The sequence below is a fragment of the Helianthus annuus genome, chromosome 13 (assembly GCF_002127325.2).
Source record: "Helianthus annuus cultivar XRQ/B chromosome 13, HanXRQr2.0-SUNRISE, whole genome shotgun sequence".
Lineage (NCBI taxonomy): Eukaryota > Viridiplantae > Streptophyta > Magnoliopsida > Asterales > Asteraceae > Helianthus > Helianthus annuus.
This window is the reverse complement of record NC_035445.2, coordinates 135,097,189-135,121,381: the sequence shown is the minus strand read 5'-3', so window position 1 is coordinate 135,121,381 and position 24,193 is coordinate 135,097,189. Positions and strand designations below refer to the sequence as shown.

At 36.8% G+C, this 24,193-nt stretch overlaps 1 protein-coding gene and 1 non-coding gene across 2 annotated transcripts; both read right to left on the bottom strand.

Annotated features, from left to right (window-relative positions):
- Positions 1 to 4,764: 4,764 nt before the first annotated feature.
- Positions 4,765 to 6,389, bottom strand: LOC110899408 (major allergen Pru ar 1). Its single transcript, XM_022146291.2, has 2 exons — positions 6,046 to 6,389; positions 4,765 to 5,303 (listed from the first exon to the last, which is right to left on the bottom strand). The coding sequence occupies exons 1-2, from the start codon at positions 6,233 to 6,235 to the stop codon at positions 5,002 to 5,004; spliced, it is 492 nt and encodes a 163-aa protein (XP_022001983.1). The 5' UTR covers positions 6,236 to 6,389; the 3' UTR covers positions 4,765 to 5,001.
- A 3,792-nt stretch (positions 6,390 to 10,181) lies between these two features.
- Positions 10,182 to 10,288, bottom strand: LOC118485993. The gene has a single exon (XR_004877850.1). It is a non-coding gene; the product is annotated as a small nucleolar RNA R71 (small nucleolar RNA).
- Between the last annotated feature and the right edge of the window lie 13,905 nt (positions 10,289 to 24,193).

The following is a 24,193-nucleotide window of genomic DNA, read 5'->3' as shown; positions in this document are numbered from 1 at the left end:
GTAAGTTGTTGTAGAACTTGTACCATTAGCATACAACACTCTAATGCACAACATACCAATAAAGCACAAAATACAACCTATAAAGCCAAGAAATGTTACAAAATTATAGTATATAATTTTGATATGAATACAAATAACCCTAATATGAACTATACATACAAAATTAAAGAAAATATAACACTACTCATTTTAAATGATGCGTTTACGAAGTAAGAATGTTGTTTTTGAATACAAAATAATTAGTATATTTTGTTTCAAATTAATATTTTCTAATTTTAAAAAGTGTTATCAAAATAGAAGATAGAATGGAATTAGTTAATGATCTAAGATTATATATTAAACACACACACATATACATATATATATATATATATTGCTTATACATATGTTTAACATTTGTGAAAACGATAATAACAAATTATAAACGTGATGAGGTTTTAAAATTTTGATTACGTCAAATAGTGATGGGTATATAAATTTTTGGTTATCTCATCTTCTTTTGATAAGTATGTTTTTATTTACTAAAGTAAAGATATTATACTAAAGTATAGGTAAGTAGATAATTAATATTAGTTATTATGAATTAAGAATATTGAAGTGCTATATTCATGAATATAAGATTATTTCTAATATATATTAACTTCAATCATTTAATAATCTTTATATTAATTTACTTATTATTTATTATATGGTTGAGGTAGCATGATAAATTGTCATATGACATTTTGGTGAAATCCTTTGACATAAGAAAATGCCATGTGGCATTAAAGTTACTCTTTTATTAGTATTAGATATATATATATATATATATATATATATATATATATTAAAAGTTTATGCATTAAAGACTTGTTCTTGTACTCATATGCATATAAGAATTTTACTTTGCGTGTAAATGACTAAATTCCCCTCATAGTTAACAGACTTAGTGGATGGTGTTAGAAATTTGTACTCAAATGGTTAAGAAAAGTGGTTGTAAGGACTCAGGACGTTAAAACATTTTGATTTTAGACTTAAGTGGTTAAAACCACTAAAACACAAGGACCCAAAAATAATTTTCCCAACAAACATTAATTAAAAGCAATTAATTATTATGAACTGTGATAATATGTAATAATGCCACATTTATTTCTTTTAAGTATCATAAGTTCAACAATTTAACTCATTTTCTTTTATAACCTACAATATATAAAAACCGTTTATATTAATATAATTTGTACTAAAACTAGAAAAAAATATACAAAAGCCGGTTGCCGATCTGCCTTCTGAATTACGGGTTGCCGGTTTGACAGTGGCATGTTTTTAGTTAAGCTGATTCGTGTTACTCAAAATAGATGACCCATTTATTTGAAGTTCACTTTAATTGCTAAGTAGTATTACGAGACCCCGCGTTGCGACCAACTACCAGTGACCAACAACACCAGAAAAGCTCGTAAAAATAAAATAAATATAAAGGAAAAAAATAACACCGAACGAAAAGCATACGTAAAATCGTTGAACAACGTATGCCAGTTGCGACATGTTAATGCGAAGAAATAAGACTGAAATGTAAAAATAGAAAAGAATAACTAAGTCGATCTAATATCACGCGCGTTGTGACGAACCTGTCAAAAACAGCGAAAAGTAGACGCGTTTTGACGGTCCTGTCAAACGGGAAAAAATAGTCGAAAAAATTTTGAAACCCACACGAACGTTACGGTGTGTTTACTCGCAAAAGTAGAACAAAACGGAAAACGAAGAATTTGAAAAAGATGAAAAATACATGGATCAAAATTGAAAATAAAAATGTGTTGGGGTTAATTTCAAAAGATATGAAAAGTTTTTGGTTAAAAGTAAAAAAAAAAGTTAAAATGCAAAAAATAAAACCTCTAGGTTAGAAATGAAAAATCAAAATTTTTTTTTGAAAGCCTCCCCATGCTTGAAGTACAAGCCATAATGCACAAACATTTTCCTAATTTATAATATGGTAATTAGCACATTTGTAATATAATTAATATCAATAAAGGTGTACCTAGAATACACCAATGAATGTCTTAATCTTGATGGAATGATGAGAGTAAAACTGTATCTCTGGTGTTCTTAAAAGATTTTTTTATATAATTATTTATAAACCATGACTATCGCTAATGATCCATGATTATGATCATAAATTATGGTTGGTTAATGACTTTTGGTATTCTCTCTACTAAAGGCATCTAAAGGGAAATCGTAAAGTCCCTTTAACTTATACCACTTATTTCCATCAAGTAAATGTTAGGAACTTGTAGTTGTGTCATATTGGTAATGTTGCTTAGATGATCCGTTGGGCCATATGAACAGGTTATTTCGAACACTTTAGTCTTCTTCTGCTGAAAGTGACTGGTCTAGAATTGTCATCTTGTTTATTGATCATGTCTTTATCCTTTTGTCTTTGACTTATGAGACTTTTGACTTGTCTTGATCTTCGTGCCTTACAATTGTTGTTTTGCTTACGAGAATATTACTGATCCTTGTTCGTTTCTAGAGACGCATTGCCTTATTGGCTTTGTGTTTATTCACCTGGTGACAAGGTGACGTCTCCTCCTTGTCTAATGTTATATAGATTATTTATCCCATTCCATTATTACACGAGAGGTAGTGGGTTGTAACCCACCCTATCATCAAGAGGAGATGAGAATAAGAGTACAATGAGTTGGAGAGAGAATCAATCTTACTGGGCCTCACCGGTTAAATGTAATTAATTCTATAGAGTAGGTGTAACTAGCACCAGCCATACTAGGGATGAGCATATGCCATCGAATATCGATCCCGTACCGATCCCGATCGGTATCCCGATCGGTATCCACTTTTTGGCGTTTTCGGTATCGGTACTGTACGGTATCGGTATTATACCGATACCGACCCTCAAAATACGGTATAATACCGATACCGTACCGTACTGATACCTAACCGACATGTTTCGGTATCGGTATCGGTACCTAGTTTGGGTGAAATTCGGGATCGGTATTAGGCGGTATCGGTATCGGTTCGGTATCGGATACCGATATGCTCATCCCTAACCCACACCACCGGAACATTGGATGACTAGTCGGATTAATGAAGTACATACCAAGGGACTTTTGCTTGTGTGATAGAGGCTTTTGCTTCTTAGGCCATCTATAGTTATAAAGCCCCTTTGGGGGCGTTATGCGACACATGTCGCGCCACGTCAAACAGGGGCTTTATGAGACGTTATATCACTAGAGTCCGTGGTCATAAACCCCATATCTCATCATTACTCAATTAATTAATTTTCAATTTTTTTTAATTAATTTCTAACTTTATAAAATTAAAAATCATTTCATTAGATAAAAAAACATTACAATAAAATTAAAAAAAAAACATTAAATTAAAAAACATTACACTAAAAAAATTAAAAACTTAAAGGTTATTTTTTTCGATTCGCTCCTTTTGTGCCAACGCCATCTTCAACGCTTTTCCGGTTTCGAGTAGAATTCAAAGTCATGAGCCCATTGTCTATCCCGCATAATACCGGTCACTTCGCGGTTTTCTTCCCTACGTTTAGTCCCTAGTTCGTGTATGTCTTGAAGTCGTTTGTTTATCTCCGAAAATGCATTAGTCATTTCGGACCCCATCGACGATGACTTGGCATTTTCGATCTTGCACCGCTTCTTCTTCCGACGGGTCGTGATGGCTCTTCCACCGGCTCTTCCTCCGGAATATCATCGTTGACGTCGGTGTTTCGAGCGTTGGAGGTTGGTGTTTTGGGTTCACCCAACTCGTTGGTTTTTTATCTCTTTGACGGCCTTTTATTTGCCGATCGACCGGTATTCCTAGGGACGTTGGCCCATTTGGGGCTATTCCGAAGAATTTGCCAACACTTTAGGTACGGGAAATTGCCTTGACTTTGTGTATACTCGACTAAGGCCGCTTATGTAATGTCCTCGTCCTTGTGGCCACTTTTCAATCCGTTAAAAGTGCGTTGGTAAACGGATTGGAAGTTCGTGCACTTATTGTGTGGACGTTTTGTTTTTCCTTTTTGCGTCTCCTCTACTTCCGGTTGTGTTTCCGGAACAACCTCGGGCTCGTGTAGTGGGGAGTCGAATGCTCGTGCCGATCCAAATGCTTGAGACGACCCCATTCCGTCCGCGTTTTGATTCGGGTTCCAACCATATAGATTTGGGTCCCATGAGAGTGGTTGGTTCAAAAGGTTCATGAACTCGGTATTATGATGATTAAAATTGACAAAACTGGATCCGTATGGAGCGGGTCGAGTGGGAACCGAAGACACGGGACGGGTAGGATTGCTACTTTGGTTCGCGTCCGCACTCGAACGGGGAGGAAAAACCGCGATTGAAGGGTTGCGTTGTATAAAAATTCTAGATTTAAAAAAAGTAGAGAGAAAGAGTGTTTGAAAGTATCTTGATTGTATGGGATTTTATAAAAAAATGGGAGATGGAGTATATTTATATGAGAGATGGTGAATTTAATTGAATTTATTTTTTCTTACTTTATGACCGTCAAAAAATTCAAACTTCTCCTTCTTCATGCCGCTATGCACATCACGGGAACAATCAAATCTTCCCCCATAGCGCCGCCTGTTATGGTGTGGCTGGAACTATGAGGAGCCATCACTCACAAAAACTCCTCCATCACGCCCCACCACGGATGATCTTAGAGAGAATACCAATGTTCAATTCATTGCATCAGGTAAATTAGTATTAATTTGGTGTAATGTAAGTGTATGAGTATAGTATGGTTCGTCGTTAGAAAAAGCAAATAGAGTAGGGTGCAATTATAAATTCCCATATATTATGTATTTATTACAAGAAAATAAGCCAATCTTAATTGGATCATAATTCATAGAATATTGAAGGCACAACATTCCAATATTATTTCATACTTAAAACACATGAAAATGACCTAAACAACCACACATATCCATAAATAAACCATGTTGAACGGTATTTTAAGATTTATGATTGAATGTCCAGTCCGCGCGAACAATGCAAAATGACCAAGTTAAACATAAGCATTAGGGTTTTCCAAGAGAAATGCTTCAATGGCTTTAAAGACACCAAAAGCTTTCTCTTTTCCCTCTTTGATATCCTCTTCTTTGATCTCAAGACCTTCTTTGATATGAAACTTGCTTGTGTTGTTGCCAATGCATCCACCACTCGGGCTCGATTCAAACGTCATATTATACGAAATCAACTCGATCTTATCCGTGGCTAGCTCACCACCTTCGATCAATGTATATGCATATACCATCTTATCCTCATCCAATGCGTCAACTTTGTGCTTCACGTATGTCGCCTGACCATCTGCATTTCAAATGAAAGATCTCTTTACAATATTACAGTCATTAAATCATTTTGTTTCAGTTTTGAAGCTTATTGATAGAACGATGTGTTTAGGGTTTTGTCACTTTGTGTGATTAGGTTTGTTGAATCCACTACTACACAACTCGATATATGCAACCAAAGAAATGGTCACAAATTAATTTAGCACTGATTTGTAACCGAAATCATGGGCGAAGGACAGTGGGGGCGGGAGGGGGCGGCCGACTCCCCGAACTTTTCGTTCAGTAGTGGAGAGTATGTAGTTTTCGTATAGAAATTTTTGGGTATATACATTTTCGACCCCCCGTTTTATAGAAATTTTTTGGTATATACGTTTTCGACCCCCCTGTCGAAAATATCAAGCTTCGCCACGACCGAAATCACAATGGTCGCAAACATAGTGACTGATTTGCGACTGAAGTGGCAGCAGTTGCTGTAGAAGTTACACCAATAAGTAGCTAAACATAGCAACCCCACCCATTTCGGTAACAAAACAGTCACAAAATTTGTCATAGTTTCGTCTCGGTCGCAAACATAGCGACAATAAAAGTAGCTAAATATTTGACCGTTACATTTCAGTCACAAAACTAGAATTGTGGTAGTGATATGTTGAAACATGATGTGACCAAAGATCATAAGTTGTTTCGTTGTGATTTAGTGAATGTTCAAGAAAATGCAGATATGTGTACATATTTATTGTATGAATAAATGAATTAAACTTAACCTAGGGCAAAGTTGATCTGCTTGATGCTTCCGGGACCTCCGTCACCTTCAATGGTATCGATACTTTTGATCCCGAGCGGGGTGATCTTAGGATAAAGGTTATGGGCATCAAGGATCAAGGCCTTAAACAGTCTCGCTGCTGGAACCGGGCTGGTGAACTCGTCGGTAAATGTGGTTACATTCACACCCATGGCTAGCTACTTGGTTTTGTATGGTTTTACGGAATGAGAATGAATGAAGTACTTGAATTATATTATATAGAGGAAGGAACCTTGGTATTAAGTTACTTTTTGTATTATTTCTCTATATTATTAAAAAACTTATGAACTAATGCAGCTTCTTATTATAAATAGCCGAAAAATATGGTTGAAGTATAGGATTGATAATTGATAGAAACATGTGGTTGCATGATGTTTCTCTATTTATTTCTTACCAACTATGGCAACTTCCCACATAATATCTATTTCGACATTTATAGATAGGGATGTCAATCGAACCCAAATTCGATGGGTAAATCTGAAAAATGACACATCTGGGATGAGTTTAGGGTTGGTTAATCGGGTTTGGGACTAGTTTTTATTCTTTTGTGGGTTTAGGATGAGTTTAGGATTTGGTGATATACCCGTTTACCCGACCCAATTACCCGATAAAGTAAACCTGTTTACCCGATTGTATACCCGATATACTTTCTTTTATATTTTTAAATATGTAAATATATAATACATCCTTTTTTCTCTACATATAGGTATTTTATCCCGTATACATTATAATTATTTGATATACTTCTTGAGTGATAATACTAAATGTAACTGATTAGTAGTTACCCGATGGGTTTTGGGTCGGGTATACTCAACGGGTAAACTTTTTTCAAATTAATGGGTTACTCGAAACCAGCGGGTATACTTGATACCGGATGGGTATTTACCCACTAAAAACCCGACGGGTTTGGGACAAGCTTATCTAATTGGGTTTGGGGTTGGGATTACCTAAACCCGTCCCAAACCCGACCCATTGCCATCCCTATTTGTAGATGACTTTTTTTTATGATAATTTTGTCACTGATTAATATAAGTTAAATAAACAGGTCAGGATATATCAGAAAGTTTATTTGGGTAGAAAGGTCAGCAAAGAATCTTGACTATCTATTAAATAATTAATGGCTAAGAGTAAATGGGTGAAATTGAACAAAAAAAAAAGGCGCGTGAGTTAGTTTGAGTGTATTCTAATCCATCCAAGTCAATAGTTTCTCTCTCCACCAATTCCCCATCATTTTTAAAACGTTAATAACTTTTTCATACGATAATATTTTTTTTTATAAACGCACCATTAAAACGGGTGTTTATTTATCTTTAAAACGAGCACATATTGCTATGCTTTTGATTTTTTTGGAAAACCCAGATGCGTAAAACGCAATGGATAGAACAACACACTATAACCCAGGTTCTAAAACGCAATCGGGTTTCATATGGTTGTGTTTATGTTTTAACATGGTTGATGTGCACAAAATGCAACATATAAATTACATCAATTGTGGCATAAAACTAACCCCTTTTTAGTACTAATGTTGGAAAAAGTGTGCTTTTTCTTCCTTTTGTATTTTCAGGATTAAATGAGCTCAAATAGACAAAAGAAGCAAAAAGACAGCTAAATCTAACATAAATACAAGAAAAGGAACAAACGTGGCATGCCCGACCTCCCGACAGCATCTTCCCAAGCAAAACAAGAAGACAGAAGTCTGAACACGCCCCGTGCTCAGTGAGCACGGGGGCGTGCCCAAGTGTCAGCAGAAAAGACAAAGTGGTAGAAGCTTCCATCGCCCACCACGGGGCCGTGCTCAGCGAGCATGGGGCCGTGGTCAACTATAAGATTCGCGGAATCCAGGCAAATCTTGATAGTACAGATATGCTTCTGCACACGGGGTCGTGCTCAGCGGACACGGGGGCGTGGTCAACTATTGCAGACAAACTGCATTTAATGAAAAAAGAGAGGAGGATAGACATGGGGCCGTGTCCAGCGGACACGTGGCCGTGCCCGAGCTTCTGTTCAGCCTATAAATAGGAGTGCTTGGAGCTCTTGCAACTCATCCCTTGGCACACCACCTCTCTCACACTTCACTCACCACCCACCACCATCACAACACCATCATCCATTGTCCATCATAGAGTGTGTGAGTCGTCTCGGGATCCAAGATTGATCGTAAGAGTTCTTGACAATCAAAGGCCATGTTTGCCTAAGTCTCTTACATCACTTGGTGAAGACAAGTGTTTTGTGTAATACTTTTTATTTTTAATCTTTTGCACTTTTTAATTGGTTTTGTATTAATGACTTTAATTACTAGTTTCTTACGTTGAAAGTGATTCTTCCTTATCGTTTGTCCGTGGTGTCTTGGCATTATTTTACTGTCTATATAAAATAAAAGATTTTCACCATTCATATCTCCACGGTCTATATGGATGTATGTTGGCTACCTGGTCAGGGGTTAAGGGAACGGTTTGGTAAGAGTCTTGCCATTGTTCAGTGTATAGATCCTGCAAAGGACATGGGTCAAATTTAGTAGGACCTCCTTCAATACCCAACGGTATTGGATGGCGGGGGTCCAAACTCTTTGACCCCCTCATAAGTTAAACTACTATTAAAACTTTAACCCGGCTACTTAGGACTGTATCCCTGCTGACTCAGACTACTTAGCCGAGGGTAACGTCGCCTTCAAAAGATGGGCCTACCACATTATGCATTAATAACTTAATTAATTATCTTTCAATAATCCGACCCTTTAGGATTGTATCCTTGCTGACTCAAACTACTGGGTTGAGGGTAACGTCGCCTTCAAAAGAGGGGCTTACTACAATAACTAAGATAATCTCTTAAACAAGTGCGAAAATAATCAAAGGTTACACTACACACGAGTCGGATCCAAGTGATTCATCTTGTCTATCTGTTTTTATTTTTATTTTACTTTTCAGCATTTTAGTTAGTTTTATTTTCCTAGTTTAAAACATTTTTCTAACATTTTGATTTGATTAGACGTTGAGGATAAACCGGTACTAAAAGCTCTTGTGTCCTTGGACGACCTCGGTATCTTACCAACACTATACTACGTCCACGATGGGTGCACTTGCCCATATGTGTGTTTAGTGTTAGTGAATATCGTGTTTATAAATTTAAAACTTGGCTAAAAAGTGTAAAAAGGGCTTAAAATATACACCTAATATTTATAACACATCACATGCATCAAGTTTTTGGCGTCGTTGCCGGGGACACAAGGATTTTAAGAAAGTTAGGAATCAGCGGCCTAATCATTTTTTCTATTTTATTTTTAATTTTTTTTAGGATTTTCTTAATTTTTCAGCTTCTGCAGAGCTCAGCACGGGCCGTGCATGGTCGGACACGGGCCGTGCCCAGCAGTGTCACTGGCAGTTTTTATTTTCCGAGTTACAAAGAGCTGAGCACGGGGCCGTGTCGGTGCAACACGGGGCCGTGTCCAACTTCCCAGTAACAGGGACCCGAAAAACAATCACTGAATCTCCGACCACGGGCCGTGTTCACTGAGCACGGGGCCGTGGTGAATTTTCTGACCAACATTCTTTTCTGTTTTTATTGCAGGACTTGGAACCAGGCACCACATCTGAACTTTCTACGTAGTGTATGAGCTCCAGTTCTAGTAGAGACATAAAAGAAACTCTAGAAGAACCCGAACGCTTTCTCAGAAAAAGACTTAAAGCTAAAAACCAAGAGAAAGTTTCGGGGGACCCATTTCCAATAGCGGACCAACATACCCTCATGGATTACCTACGACCCACCGTAGGTAATCTCGGCGCCGCTATCAATGCCCCGAATGTCGAAGCTAACAACTTCGAACTTCGGCCGCATTTAATACAGATGCTTCAAAACTCCGCAACTTTCCATGGGCTTGCGGACGAGTATCCCCATCTACATATTACTAATTTCTTAGAAATATGTGATACCTTCCGGATCAATGGAGCATCAAACGACGTTATCCGCCTTCGGATGTTTCCATTCTCATTAAAGGACCGAGCAAAGGCTTGGCTCAACGCCCTCCTAGTCGGCTCGGTAAACACCTGGGATGAACTAGCCCAAAAGTTTCTATATAAGTATTTCCCTCCCGCTAAAACGGCTAAATTAATGACTGAAATTAATACATATTCACAAGAGGATGGGGAATCCTTATATGAAACTTGGGAAAGGTTCAAGGAGCTATTGCGAAATTGTCCTCATCACGGTCTTGCGGTATGGCAACAAGTATCCACTTTCTACAATGGGTTGTTGCCACACACAAGACAAACACTTGACTCTAGCTCCGGGGGACTTTTAGGTAATCGCTGCCCACATGAAATATACAATCAAATTGAGGAAATTGCTCAAACCAATTTTCAGTGGCACACTCCCCGAGGCAATATATCTATTGCCCCGGGCGCCCATAAGGTTGATTAAAGACTTCTTTACAAGCCCAAATTGAGGCCCTTTATTCAAAAATCAAAAAGTTAGAAATGACAAAAACGGTCTCGGTTATGGCTTGTGAAGGGTGTGGTGGCCCACATGAAAGTTGGAGTTGTATGAAAGAAACAGATGATCAACAAGAGTCGGTAAACTACATTGATAACGGACCTAGGCCGTCGGGTCCTCCAACGGATACCTACAACCAAGGATGGCGTAACCACCCTAACCTTGGTTGGAGAGAACCCAGCAATAGTAGTAACCAACAAAACCTAAACCAACGAACAAACTTTCAACAACCAAGAAACGAGTCACAAAATTTCCCTCAACAACAAGGTGGACGAGAAAGGCTTGAAGATACTGTATCTCGCCTCATCTCCGACAATGAAAAGAAAAACTCTGATCGATTTTAACAATTGGAATCGAATTTTAGAAATCAACAAGCTAGTATACAAAACATTGAAAAACAAATAAATCAATTAGCTCAAAATTTCTCCGAGATACCACAAGGCGCGTTACCAAGTAATACCGAAACAAACCCAAACCCAAAAGCACAAGTCCATCTCATAACATTGAGAAATCGTACCGTGGGTTCCGAAGAAGCTCCACCACCGCCAACTGAGGGAAGCACAACGCCGCCCCAACAAGAGAAGGTTTCTCATCTAATTCAAGAGCCTACCAAGGCACCTCCAGTTCCATACCCCGGTAAGTTAATTCGCCAAAAGACCAATGAGCAATTCGCAAAATTCGAAAATTTACTAAAACAATTGCATCTCAATATTCCATTTATCAAAGTCCTAACTCAAATGCCTAAATACTCAAAATTCATGAGGGACTTACTCACCCATAAAAGGAAAATTGAATCTTTGCAATTAGTTAACTTAGGCGAAGAGTGCTCCACCCTTGTACTCAACAAACTCCCACAAAAAAAAAAGATTGATCCTGGAAGCTTCACGATTCCTTGCTCGATCAGGGAATCCCCCATTCGTAATGCACTAGCCGACCTTGGGGCTAGCATTAACCTCATGCCTGCATCAATGTTCAAACGACTCGGCCTAGGAAAAACAAGTCCTACCAAGATGAGTATACAACTTGCCGACAGATCCGTCAAGTACCCGCAAGGTGTCGCTGAAAATCTAATGGTCAAAGTCGACAAATTCGTCTACCCGACCGACTTTGTCATACTAGATATGGAAGAGGACACCGAAGTCCCCCTCATACTAGGGAGGCCATTTCTAGCCACTGCACAAGCAGTGATAGACATGAATGACGGAACACTTACTTTGAAGTTTGCGGATAAGGAAGTGAAGTTTGGAGTTGCGAAGAGAGTAGAGGACGATGACCCGGTCAATTACATGAAGGTCATTGATTCGCGTTTGGATGATGCTCTCCGACGGTGCAACATGGGATGCAAAACATCCCGCTCGGATAACATATGACCTAACTTTGGGTCTAGCCAAGGACCCTTATAAACGTGGCGCACCACGGAGGCATTCCGCGGAACTATCCTTAGTTTAACTTAGATTAATTTTTAGTTTAATTTTAATTTTCAGGAATAAAACACACTCGGGATGGTGAAGGATAACAAGGGAAATGAGAAACATCACCCCATGCACGAAAACAGAGCTTCCCGACACAAAATCTTCATTACAGCAAGTTCAGCACGGGCCGTGTCCGCCCGACACGGCCCCATGCTGGACAATCTGCAGAAAACGCCCAGTTCAGGTAACTGGACACGGGCCGTGTTCACTGAACACGCTCCCGTGTCCAGGCTTTTGTTTCTCTTTACTAAATTTTGTCACTGGCACCTGAACACGGGGCCGTGCCCGGTCACCACGGGGCCGTGTCCAGAGTGCCAGTAACATAAAATTTTGCTTTTAACACCCTTTTACACATTCAATCAACCTAAAAACTTATTTTGGGGACACATTGAGGACAATGTGTAATTTAAGTGTGGGGGGGATGCTAAAACTTTGAATCTTGCAAGTCCTAATTAACAAGCCTTACACAAAACTCTATTGGAACCGTTAATCACCCCAAATTTTTTCAAAAATTTCCATTTTCTTTTTACTTGTCTAAGTTTAAGTTGGGAATTTCAAGTTCTAAAAAGGTTATATTTTTACAAATTTACAACCGATAGCGTCGTGATAAAAAGAACCAATATAAGAAAATTATGAAACGACATGACAAGCTTAGTTAAAATTTGATTATATATACTTGATCACATAAACACTCATTCCCACAAAAGTGAGTTTTGAGCCTTTATTGAGCATACAAATACATATCTTTACACTAAATGCTCATTTTTCGTTTCTTGTGTGAATAGCCGCTTGGTTCTTACGACTCTAGAACTTGCCACGACAATGCATTCCCAGTCCTTACCAACTTAAACCCAAGTAAGTAAATGATGGAGGCATTAGGACTAACCCTTTTTTTTCTACACCATTATTTTTCATTTTTTTACCACCTACCCAAAATCCCCCTAGTTAACCCCTTTGAACCTAAACCTTTTCATTTCTTAACCCAAAACAATCACCCTTTTTACCCACCTAAACCTTTTTATTTTAACCCTTTCTTTTAGTAACAAAGCTAGGTTTTTCTTATGACTAAAATATATATATATATATATATATATATTGACGATGAAACCAAATAAACAAACAAGTTCATCAAAAATTACTTTGTTTGAAAGAAATAGTTCATCAAAATAAAATAAAATTGTGAAAAATAAAAAGTCTTTCAAAAACCGACGCTTTTTACGCTTTTCACCCTTTCACTAACCAGTAACCCAACCACCCACCTTTAGCCCAAGCCTAACCCTTCACCCAAAAAGTCCTCTTGATATTTACAAATGTATATAGTTAAAAAGGAAGAGGATTGATTGCTTGGCAAGGTTATGGTAGGAGTAAGTTCCATGCCGCTCTCGAGTGATTCACAAAAAATACACCTTCGGCCGAGTGTTGAGTGATCCCCCGTGAGGAATGTGAACTCGTATATAAATAGAATTTTAAAAAGGCATATTATGCCCTAATAAGTAATTTATCTTATGAAACGTTTTTAATAAATCATGACGAATAGGATTGTAAATAAATAAAAATAAATCTTAAATAAAGAATCTTGGAAATCCCGACACTCTATGACAAGCCCAAAAACCTTCTCTTCTACCCATTCCATTTGGGAGTCAAAAAGCCACATTATAAAGAGTTTTGCTTGAGGACAAGCAAAGATTCAAGTGTGGGGGTATTTGATGTGCACAAAATGCAACATATAAATTACATCAAGTGTGGGGGCATAAAACTAACCCTTTTTTAGTACTAATGTTGGAAAAAGTGTGCTTTTGTCTTCCTTTTGTATTTTCAGGATTAAATGAGCTCAAATAGACAAAAGAAGCAAAAAAGACAGCTAAATCTAACATAAATACAAGAAAAAGAACAAACGTGGCATGCCCGACCTCCCGACAGCATCTTCCCAAGCAAAACAAGAAGACAGAAGCCTGAACACGCCCCGTGCTCAGTGAGCACGGGGGCGTGCCCAAGTGTCAGCAGAAAAGACAAAGTGGTAGAAGCTTCCATCGCCCACCACGGGGCCGTGCTCAGCGGGCACGGGGCCGTGGTCAACTATAAGATTCGCGGAATCCAGACAAATCTTGATAGTACAGATATGCTTCTGCACACGGGGTCCTGCTCAGCGGACACGGGGGCGTGGTCAACTAATGCAGACAAATTGCATTTAATGAAGAAAGAGAGGAGGATGGATACGGGGCCGTGTCCAGCGGACACGGGGCCGTGCCCGAGCTTCTGTTCAGCCTATAAATAGGAGTGCTTGGAGCTCTTGCAACTCATCCCTTGGCACACCACCTCTCTCACACTTCACCCACCACCCACCACCATCACAACACCATCATCCACCACCATCATCCATTGTCCATCACAGAGTGTGTGAGTCGTCTCGGGATCCAAGATTGATCGTAAGAGTTCTTGATAATCAAAAGCCATGTTTGCCTAAGTCTCTTACATCACTTGGTGAAGACAAGTGTTTAGTGTAATACTTTTTATTTTTAATCTTTTGCACTTTTTAATTGGTTTTGTATTAATGACTTTAATTACTAGTTTCTTATGTTGAAGGTGATTTTTCCTTATCGTTTGTCCGTGGTGTCTTGGCATTATTTTACTATCTATATAAAATAAAAGATTTTCACCATTCATATCTCCACGGTCTATATTGAGGTATGTTGGCTACCTGGTCGGGGGTTAAGGGAACGGTTTGGTAAGAGTCTTGCCATTGTTCAGTGTATAGATCCTGCAAAGAACCTGGGTCAAATTTAGTAGGACCTCCTTCAATACCCAACGGTATTGGATGGCGGGGGTCCAAACTCTTTGACCCCCTCATAAGTTAAACTACTATTAAAACTTTAACCCGGCTACTTAGGATTGTATCCATGCTGACTCAGACTACTTAGCCGAGGGTAACGTCGCCTTCAAAAGAGGGGCCTACCACATTATGCATTAATAACTTAATTAATTATCTTTCAATAATCCGACCCTTTAGGATTGTATCCTTGCTGACTCAAACTACTGGGTTGAGGGTAACGTCGCCTTCAAAAGAGGGGCCTACTACAATAACTAAGATAATCTCTTAAACAAGTGCAAAAGTGCGAAAAATAATCAAAGGTTACACTACACGCGAGTCGGATCCAAATGATTCATCTTGTCTATCTGTTTTTGTTTTTATTTTTATTTTACTTTTCAGCATTTTAGTTAGTTTTATTTTCCTAGTTTAAAAACCTTTTTTTAACATTTTGATTTGATTAGACGTTGAGGATAAACCGGTACTAAAAGCTCTTGTGTCCTTGGACGACCTCGGTATTTTACCAACACTATACTACGTCCACGATGGGTGAACTTGCCCATATGTGTGTTTAGTGTTAGTGAATATCGTGTTTATAAATTTAAAACTTGGCTAAAAAGTGTAAAAATGGCTTAAAATATACACCTAATATATATAACACTTCACACGCATCAATAGTCATGCCTCTATTCTAACATGATCATGTTTATGTTTTAGCATGATCATGTTCTTTGCACTAAAATTCTGAAAATGTACACTCCAGGTCTAAAACTCAATGGGTTTCACAAGGTGATGTTTCTCTTTTAACATGGCCATGCCTTTGTTTTAACATGGTCATGCCTCTGTTTCAACATCGGGGTTCTAAAACGCAATGTGTTATAATATGGTCATGTTTATGTTTTAACATGGTCATGTCTTTGTTCCAACATGATCATGCTTCCCTTTTAACATGATTATGTTCTTTGATGTTCTTTTACACTCCAGTTCTAAAACACAATGAAACCCAAAATCAAGATTTTACACTACAGATTCTAAAAAGCAATGGAGTTTTAACATGGCCATGTTTATGTTTTAACATGTTCATGCTTTTGTTCCAACATGACCATGGTTCTATTTTAGCATAATCATGTTCTTTGCACTACAGGTTGTAAAACGCAATGAAACACAAAATCAATATTTTGCACTACAGGTTTTAAAAAGCAATGGAGTTTTAACATGGCCATATGTTTATGTTTTAACATGGTCATGCTTTTGTTCCAACATGACCATGCTTTTATTTTAGCATGATCATGTTTTTTGCTTGTAAAACGCAATGAAATCAAAAATCAATATTTTGCGTTGTAGGTTCTAAAAAGCAATGGAGTTTTAACATGGCCATGTTAATGTTTTAACATGGTCATGCTTTTGTTCCAATATGACCATGCTTCTATTTTAGCATGATCATGTTCTTTACACTCCAGGTTGTAAGGCGTAATGAAACCCAAAATCAATATTTTGCACTGCAGGTTCTAAAAAGAAATGAAGTTTTAACACAGGTTCTAAAAAGCAATGTAGTTTTAACATGGGTATGCCTTAGTTCCAACATGATCATGCTTCTGTCTTAGCATGATCATGTTCTTTGCACTGCAGGTTCTAAAACGCAACGGGTTTGCCTTTGTTCCAACATGATCATGCTTCTGTTTTAGCATGGTCATGCCTCTGCTTTAAAGACCAGAAGAACAAAAATGAAAAGAACTCTAACTAAAACATAATGAGGTGAAAAACGCAATTGAGGTTTGATATCCTAAAACGAAATGAAAATAAAAATAACACAACTTACAAAAGAACTCTGATTAATGACAGTGGATGGAGAAAGAACTCCGATACACCGTGGGGAAACTTGTTGCGGTGGCGGTGGGTGGTGGAGCGATGGCGGTGGATGGTGGAATGGTGGTTTCAGATATGAAAAACCCAACACGTGGTTGAAAGTGGTTGTGGTGGTTTCAGATATAGTTTATGTCAGTGGCGAAGTATTGTGGGTGCCCAGGGGTGCACCCGCCCACCCCAATATTTCGATTAGAAGTGTATAAGTTCTGATTTTTTGTGCGAAAATTTTAAAATTATATAGGATCGCGCCCCCGATTATTTTTCCTAAATTGTATATCCTAAATATTTATAAACTTTGTATGTAAATGATGGGTATTTTGGTAAATATACACTTTGTTTTATTTGGAACTATTATTATTTGACCCGACTTGAATCAAACAGCCAACCCGACCCGACCCAAAACATAACGATAGGAAAAAAAATTTGGGTCCCATCACTTTACGCCCCCTCGAAACTTTTGGTCAAGCTCCGCCACTGGTTTCTGTCAAGATGGTGGCGAACGTAGGTGGTGGTGGTGTTGGTTGTGATGTCGTAGTTTATGGTTTTGAAAATGGTGGATTTGAGTATACGGGGAAGAGAAATGAATTGCAGATGTTGGGTTTTTTTTGAAGATGGTGAGTTTCGACTAAAATGTCCCTCCTTATTTTTTTTTTACATTTGCCACATGTCCTCTTCTTATTGCTTCCTATCTTTCCTTCCTACCAAAACTAAACTTCATGTTTGATATTTTCCCTAAATAAATAATATTCTATAAACTTTTCAGATTATCATACATTTACACACCATTATGCTCTATATTGGTAAATATTCATGAAAAAGTCTCGTTAACTAACATCTTTTGATTATATAGTTATATCGATAACTTGTGAGTAAATGAACATAATAGATATTACATCTTAATTGTTCTTGTTTAGCATTTTTAGAATTGTTAACTTATACACATCAGCTAAACCTACTCCTAAATTTATATTAATGGTCACTATGGGATTAAAACCCTAAACCACTTAAAAATATGCGCATTACTATATGTGTTCTGATGCATGATATGCTTTTATACACAATACAAACTACTGCCAGCTATACACAACTAACTAACAACCATAACCAACTAACATCGGTAGGGTTCAAGAGTGAACCATATTGTTTTTGTGAACAAAATGAACAAATTTTGTCCATTGATTTATGAGATCTTGAGATTTATAATAATGACAATTTTCTAATTATTTATGTGTAGAAAATAAATGAAAAGGGTATAATTGTAAATTGTTAACTAGTTCTCTTTCCAATTAAATATTTAATTACATTCTCTTTCTTCATTTCTCTCACCAATTAACTAATTTACTAATTTAAAAATAAACACAATTACTATTCAGCCAACCTGTTTTATACACATACGTATATCCGTTTTATACACATGCATACATATGTAATTTGAATAATACATATGTGTACTTTGAGTATCCAATACAAGTACATATGTGTATAAACCATTTATTAGTTTTGTTTGTGTATATTTTATACACAGTTTCTATTCAGCCAAACTGTTTTATACACATATGTATATCTTTTTTATACACATACATACACATGTAAATTAAAAAGTACATATATGTATAACAACACTATGAATGGAATGTTATTGATGATTTCTTCATTTTAATTAATTTAAATTTAAATTTACCCCTTGTATTATAAACTATATGATAAAAAAATTGCGAATGCTATTGATGCGAATTTTTTTTATATTCTTATTAGAAGAGAAGATCTGGTGTTAAAGATTATTTTACCTTACTTCCCATATTTACTTGAGAGGCCATGGGGACAAAATAAAAAAAAATCTTTGTTTTTTTCCAAACTCCGCATGCACTACTAATTATTAATAACAGAATCATCATCCAAGGAAGTTGGAAAATGAGAGAATGTAAATATGTCATGAGAAAATGTATAATCTCTTGAAATGAAGAATTAAAACAAAATGATTTAAATAGGAAACATGTAGCTGAAATCAAGAATTAAAACAAAATGCTTTAAATCTAATTTATGAAAATTAAAGGTAAAATTACAATCCTATCCTTTTAATCAGAAAACAAATGGATGGCTGAGATTAGTTCACTCTGTTCACAAACAAGGATGTTGTTCACTCATGATCCTAACCCTATATATATATATATATATATATATAGGGGAAGGATAAATCGAAAACCCACTTGAGTTGAGAAAACTCAGAAAACCTTTGTAAAAAAACCATGTAAACTCAAGATACATTTCTAAAAAAAAATAGGAAATGTAATATACATATATTTGAACATTAAAAAAAAAACACAAAAAAACACCAAGTAGTTTTTTTTTTAAAAATGTTACAAAATTTCAGGTTACATAATATGTATGTCCAAAAAAAATGTAACATATAAATTTTCAACATTTTTTTAAAAAAAAATAGTAAGCGTTTTTTTCATTTTTTTTCATAAATAGGTCCGTGTACATCTATATTACATTTCCTATTTTTTTTAGAAAAAAATAAAAATGTTACATAGGGTTTATTTGGGTTTTCTCAACTCACATGGGTTTTCGATTTATCTTTCCCCTATATATATATATATATATATATATATATATATATATATATATATTATATATATATAGGGAGCCGCTAGAATGAAAACCACCCCGAGTTGTAAGAACCGCGAGAACTACACCCCACGGGTGGGCGTTCACCATGTTTTTTTTTACAACTAGATGTGTGTATTATAAACACAGCCGTAAAAAAAAATTTAAACGCCGCGGCCGAGGGGGTAGTTTTTTACACCACAAGTTTGGTGAAAAAAAAAGAAAAAAGAAAAAAAAATTAAAAACACCAAACTTGTGGTGTAAAAAACTACCCCCTCGGCCGCGGCGTTTAAAATTTTTTTTACGGCTGTGTTTATAATACACACATCTAGTTGTAAAAAAAATCATGGTGAACGCCCACCCGTGGGGTGTAGTTCTCGCGGTTCTTACAACTCGAGGTGGTTCTCATTCTAGCAGCCCCCTATATATATATATATATATATATATATATATATATATATATATATATATATATATATATATATATATATATATATATATATATATATATATATATATATATATATATATATAGGGAGCCGCTAAACTGAAAACCACACCCAGTTGTAAGAACTGTGAGAACCACTCTCCACCAATTACATCAAGCCAACCAAAAGGTTATTTAGGTAATTTACTTTATATATCACTTTTCAATGTCAGTCTATCTTGTCTTATTTATTAAAGTCATTTCATATCTCTCTCTTCATTTTCATTTTTTGAGACACTCAAGCATCTCTCCTCTATATCATCTGATGAAGATGAAGATCATCATCTCCATCATCTTCAGGGTTTTGAACACCACCATCATAATCGTCAGCTTTATGAACACCACCGGCATCGTCTCTGGCATCTTCATAGCCGTCACCCACATCCCCCGCCTGGAACTCCTCCTACCTTTCTCACACTCACAACCCGCTCTCTCTCCAACACACTCTGTCTCTCTCTTGTCCGATTTTACAGGTGATCGGAGCCAGTTACCAGCGAATACCGGTGCTCCGGCGTCGCTTTTTTACCGTCGCCACACACCCCCTGATGGTTTGCGGCGTGGTTATTAGTAGCGGAGAAAGAAGCTGAACAGAGAGAGAGATCGGGGGAGGAGAGAACGGGAAGGAGGGAGAGAACCGAAGAGGAAAAAGGAGGCCGGCAGCAGACGGTCGGATGCCGAAAAGGTAGCGATTTTTTATTGATGTTTTTTGGTTCTGATTTGGGGTTTTTTGATTTGGGGTTTTTTATTGATGTTCATGGTGCTTTTTTAATCTGGTGCTATTTTGAATATGTTGAATATTTGAATATGTTTGAATGATGCTCATGGTGCTTTTTGAATATGTTTGAACGATGTTCATGGTGCTTTTGGAATGAGTTTGCTTTTCTAGTGATTTTTTATGAACTTTGCTTTTTCTAGTGATTTGTGATGAACTTTGTGGTTTGAACAGGCTACTTTTTTGCTGGGTTTTGTTGGAACAGATATCGAAATCAAGGCATGGTAACCTTTTGAATGTTCAAATCGTTTGAATATGTTTGAATGTTGAATCTGGGCTTGAAATATGTTTGAATGATGTTTCTTGTCCCTTTTGAATGTTTAAAACAGTTGAATATGGTGCCTCATTTTGAATCGGCAGTGATGATGTAAAAAAAACTGACAATGGCGCGGCAAGGACGGCGGAGGGTAGGTTTTTGAACCTGCAACCCCATTTTGCAGCCGTTGATTATCGGAAAATCTGAGCCAAAACTTCGTTTTTTTTTTCTAGAATCCACTCGTTCTTTTGATTTTTGTTTGTTGGGTTTTTTTTTTTTTTTAGGCGTCGATGATGATAACAATATATCTGAGACGCTTCATTGAGTTTGCGATTTCTGGGTCCGTTCGTTTTTGCGTAAAAAAATTTTGTAAAAAAAATTAAACCGTAAACTTTTTTACGTCAACCGTAAACTTTTTAACGTAAAAAATTTTAGGAAAAACGTAAAAACGTAAATTTTTTTTACTAAAACGAAAAAAACGTTAACGTAAAAAGTAAAACGTAAAACTTAAAACGTAAAACTTAAAAAAGTAAAACGTAAAACTTAAAACGTAAAAAACGTTAACGTAAAAAACCGGCGCGTAAAACGTAAAAACGTTAATGTAAAAAACCGTTAACGTAAAAAACCGGCGTGTTAAACGTAAAAACGTAAAAAACGTTAACGTAAAAAACCGGCGCGTAAAACGTAAAAAAAACGTTGACGTAAAAAACCGGGATGTAAAACGCAAAAAAACGGCGTGTAAAACGTAAATAACGTTAACGTAAAAAACCGGCGCGTAAAACGTAAAAAAACATTAACGTAAAAAACCGGTGCGTAAAACGCAAAAAAAACGTTGTCGTAAAAACTGGGACGTAAAACGCAAAAAACCGGCGCGTAAAACGTAAATAACGTTAACGTAAAAAACCGGGGCGTAAAACGCAAAAACGGCGCGTTGAAAAAACGACGCGTGAAAAAGCCGGGCGAAGAAACGGCGCGTCAAAAAACGACGCGTGAAAAAGCCGGGCGAAAAAACGGAAAACGTAATTTTTAACGCAAAATGTAAAGTTTTTTAACGTAAATGACGGCGTAAATAACAGCGTGTAAAAAAAACGACGTTTGAAAAAGCTCGGGTCGCAAAAAACGTAATTTGTTTTGTTAAAAAATCTGAATTTAAAAATGATTTTTAATAAAAAGATTATGATTAAAAAATAAAAAGTAATATAATAAAACAAAAATGTAATAAAAAAATAATAAAGACTAAAAGACAAAAAAAAAGTAATTTTACTAAATTACCCTTTTTGATTAAAATATTAAAGACATAATAAGACAAAAAATACTTAATATTATTTTTTAAATACTTTTAATCTCATCCATCCATCTACTTGATCTAATGGCCAGAAAGTGGTTCACGCGGTTCTTACAACTGGAGGTGGTTTTCATTTTAGCGCTCCCCTATATATATATATATATATATATATATATATATATATATATATATATATATATATATATATATATATATATAGGGAGCCGCTAGAATGAGAACCACCTCGAGTTGTAAGAACCGCGAGAACTACACCCCACGAAGCGCCGTTTGCCATGATTTTTTTTTACAAGTAGATGTGTATATTATAAACACAGCCGTAAAAAATCATGGCGAACGGCGCTCCGTGGGGTGTAGTTTTTTACACCACAAGTTTGGTGAAAAAAAAAAGAAAAAAGAAAAAAAATTAAAAAACACCAAACTTGTGGTGTAAAAAACTACACCCCACGGAGCACCGTTCGCCATGATTTTTTACGGCTGTGTTTATAATACACACATCTACTTGTAAAAAAAAGTCATGGCGAACGGCGCTCCGTGGGGTGTAGTTCTCGCGGTTCTTACAACTCGGGGTGGTTCTCATTCTAGCAGCCCCCTATATATATATATATATATATATATATATATATATATATATATGTATATGTATATATGCTAATATGCCCCCTCAATCTGAATGGGAAGCATCCACGTTAAGCTTGGATCGTAGATTGTCACAATGATCACTAGATAGTCCTTTGGTCAAAAGATCTGTAATCTGAATCATAGTAGAAACATATCAAACATGTAAAACACCTGCCAAAACCATGTCACGAATAAAATTCAAGTAAATCCAAGTGTTTGGTGCGCTGATGAAACACCAGATTGACTGCAAGATATGTAGCTCCAATGTTGTCACACCAAAGGGACGGTAGACATGTCATCGTAATATGTAACTCATGTAGTATAGATGTAATCCATCGTAACTCGGCAGCTATATAAGCAAGAGCACCATACCCAGTCTAAGTAATTGTATGTTGTTTCTTGGAACTCTAACTGATAAGGTTGGGCCCAAGAAAAACACAATAACTTGTGGTGGAAGGTGGGTCATTGGGACACCCAGCCCAGTCAACATCGCTATAAGCATGTAAATCAACACAATTAGACTGGCGTATGCATAACCCTTGAGAGATGGTACCCTTAAGGTACCGTAAAATTCGCTTGACAACGACCCAGTGTCGATCAACAGGTGTCTAAAGAAACTGCGACACCTTACTAACCGCACAAGCAATCTCTGGTCGAGTCAATACAAGATATTGTAAGGCACAACAGTGCTCCGATACATAGTAGGATCAAATAAAGGATCACCAGTGTGCCGAGAAAGTTGTCTACTATAAGAGACAATAGTAGATAACGGACGATAATCAACAAGACCAGTGCGCTATGATAAATCAAGTAGCGCTGCTAGGACATCCTCAGAAAAGGTAGCTGGGATACCTAGAAAATATGACAATTGTCCCAAATCCTTAAGCAAAAACTGAGAATGAAAGCGCCTAATCAATCCAGTAAGGAAATCAAAAGAGCTCTCAGTAATAATAATGCCATCAACATAGATCAAGACATAACAGAGTATCAAATCCTGACTGTAAACAAAGAGAGATACATCTGAAATACACTTAGAGAAACCATTAGCAAGTAAAGCCGTGGATAGCTTGGAAAACCAAGCTCTAGGAGCCTACTTCAGGCCATAGAGAGCCTTCTGCAGACAACAGACATATATGGTCTAGATGAGTCAACAAAGCCTAGAGGTTGTGTCATATACATGGTCTCAGAAAGATACCCATGTAAAAACGCATTGTTGACATCAGCCTGACGAATAAACCATCCTCGAGAGAAAGCGACTGAAAGAACAAGTCGAATAGTAGTAGGTTTGACTACATGGCTAAAATTCTCAGTGTAGTCAATACCCCCAGTCTGATGAAAGCCCTTAGCAACAATCTAGGCTTTGTAGCGACTCACAGAACCATCAAGATTATGCTTAATCTGATAAGCCCACTTACAACCAACAATGTTGGCATCA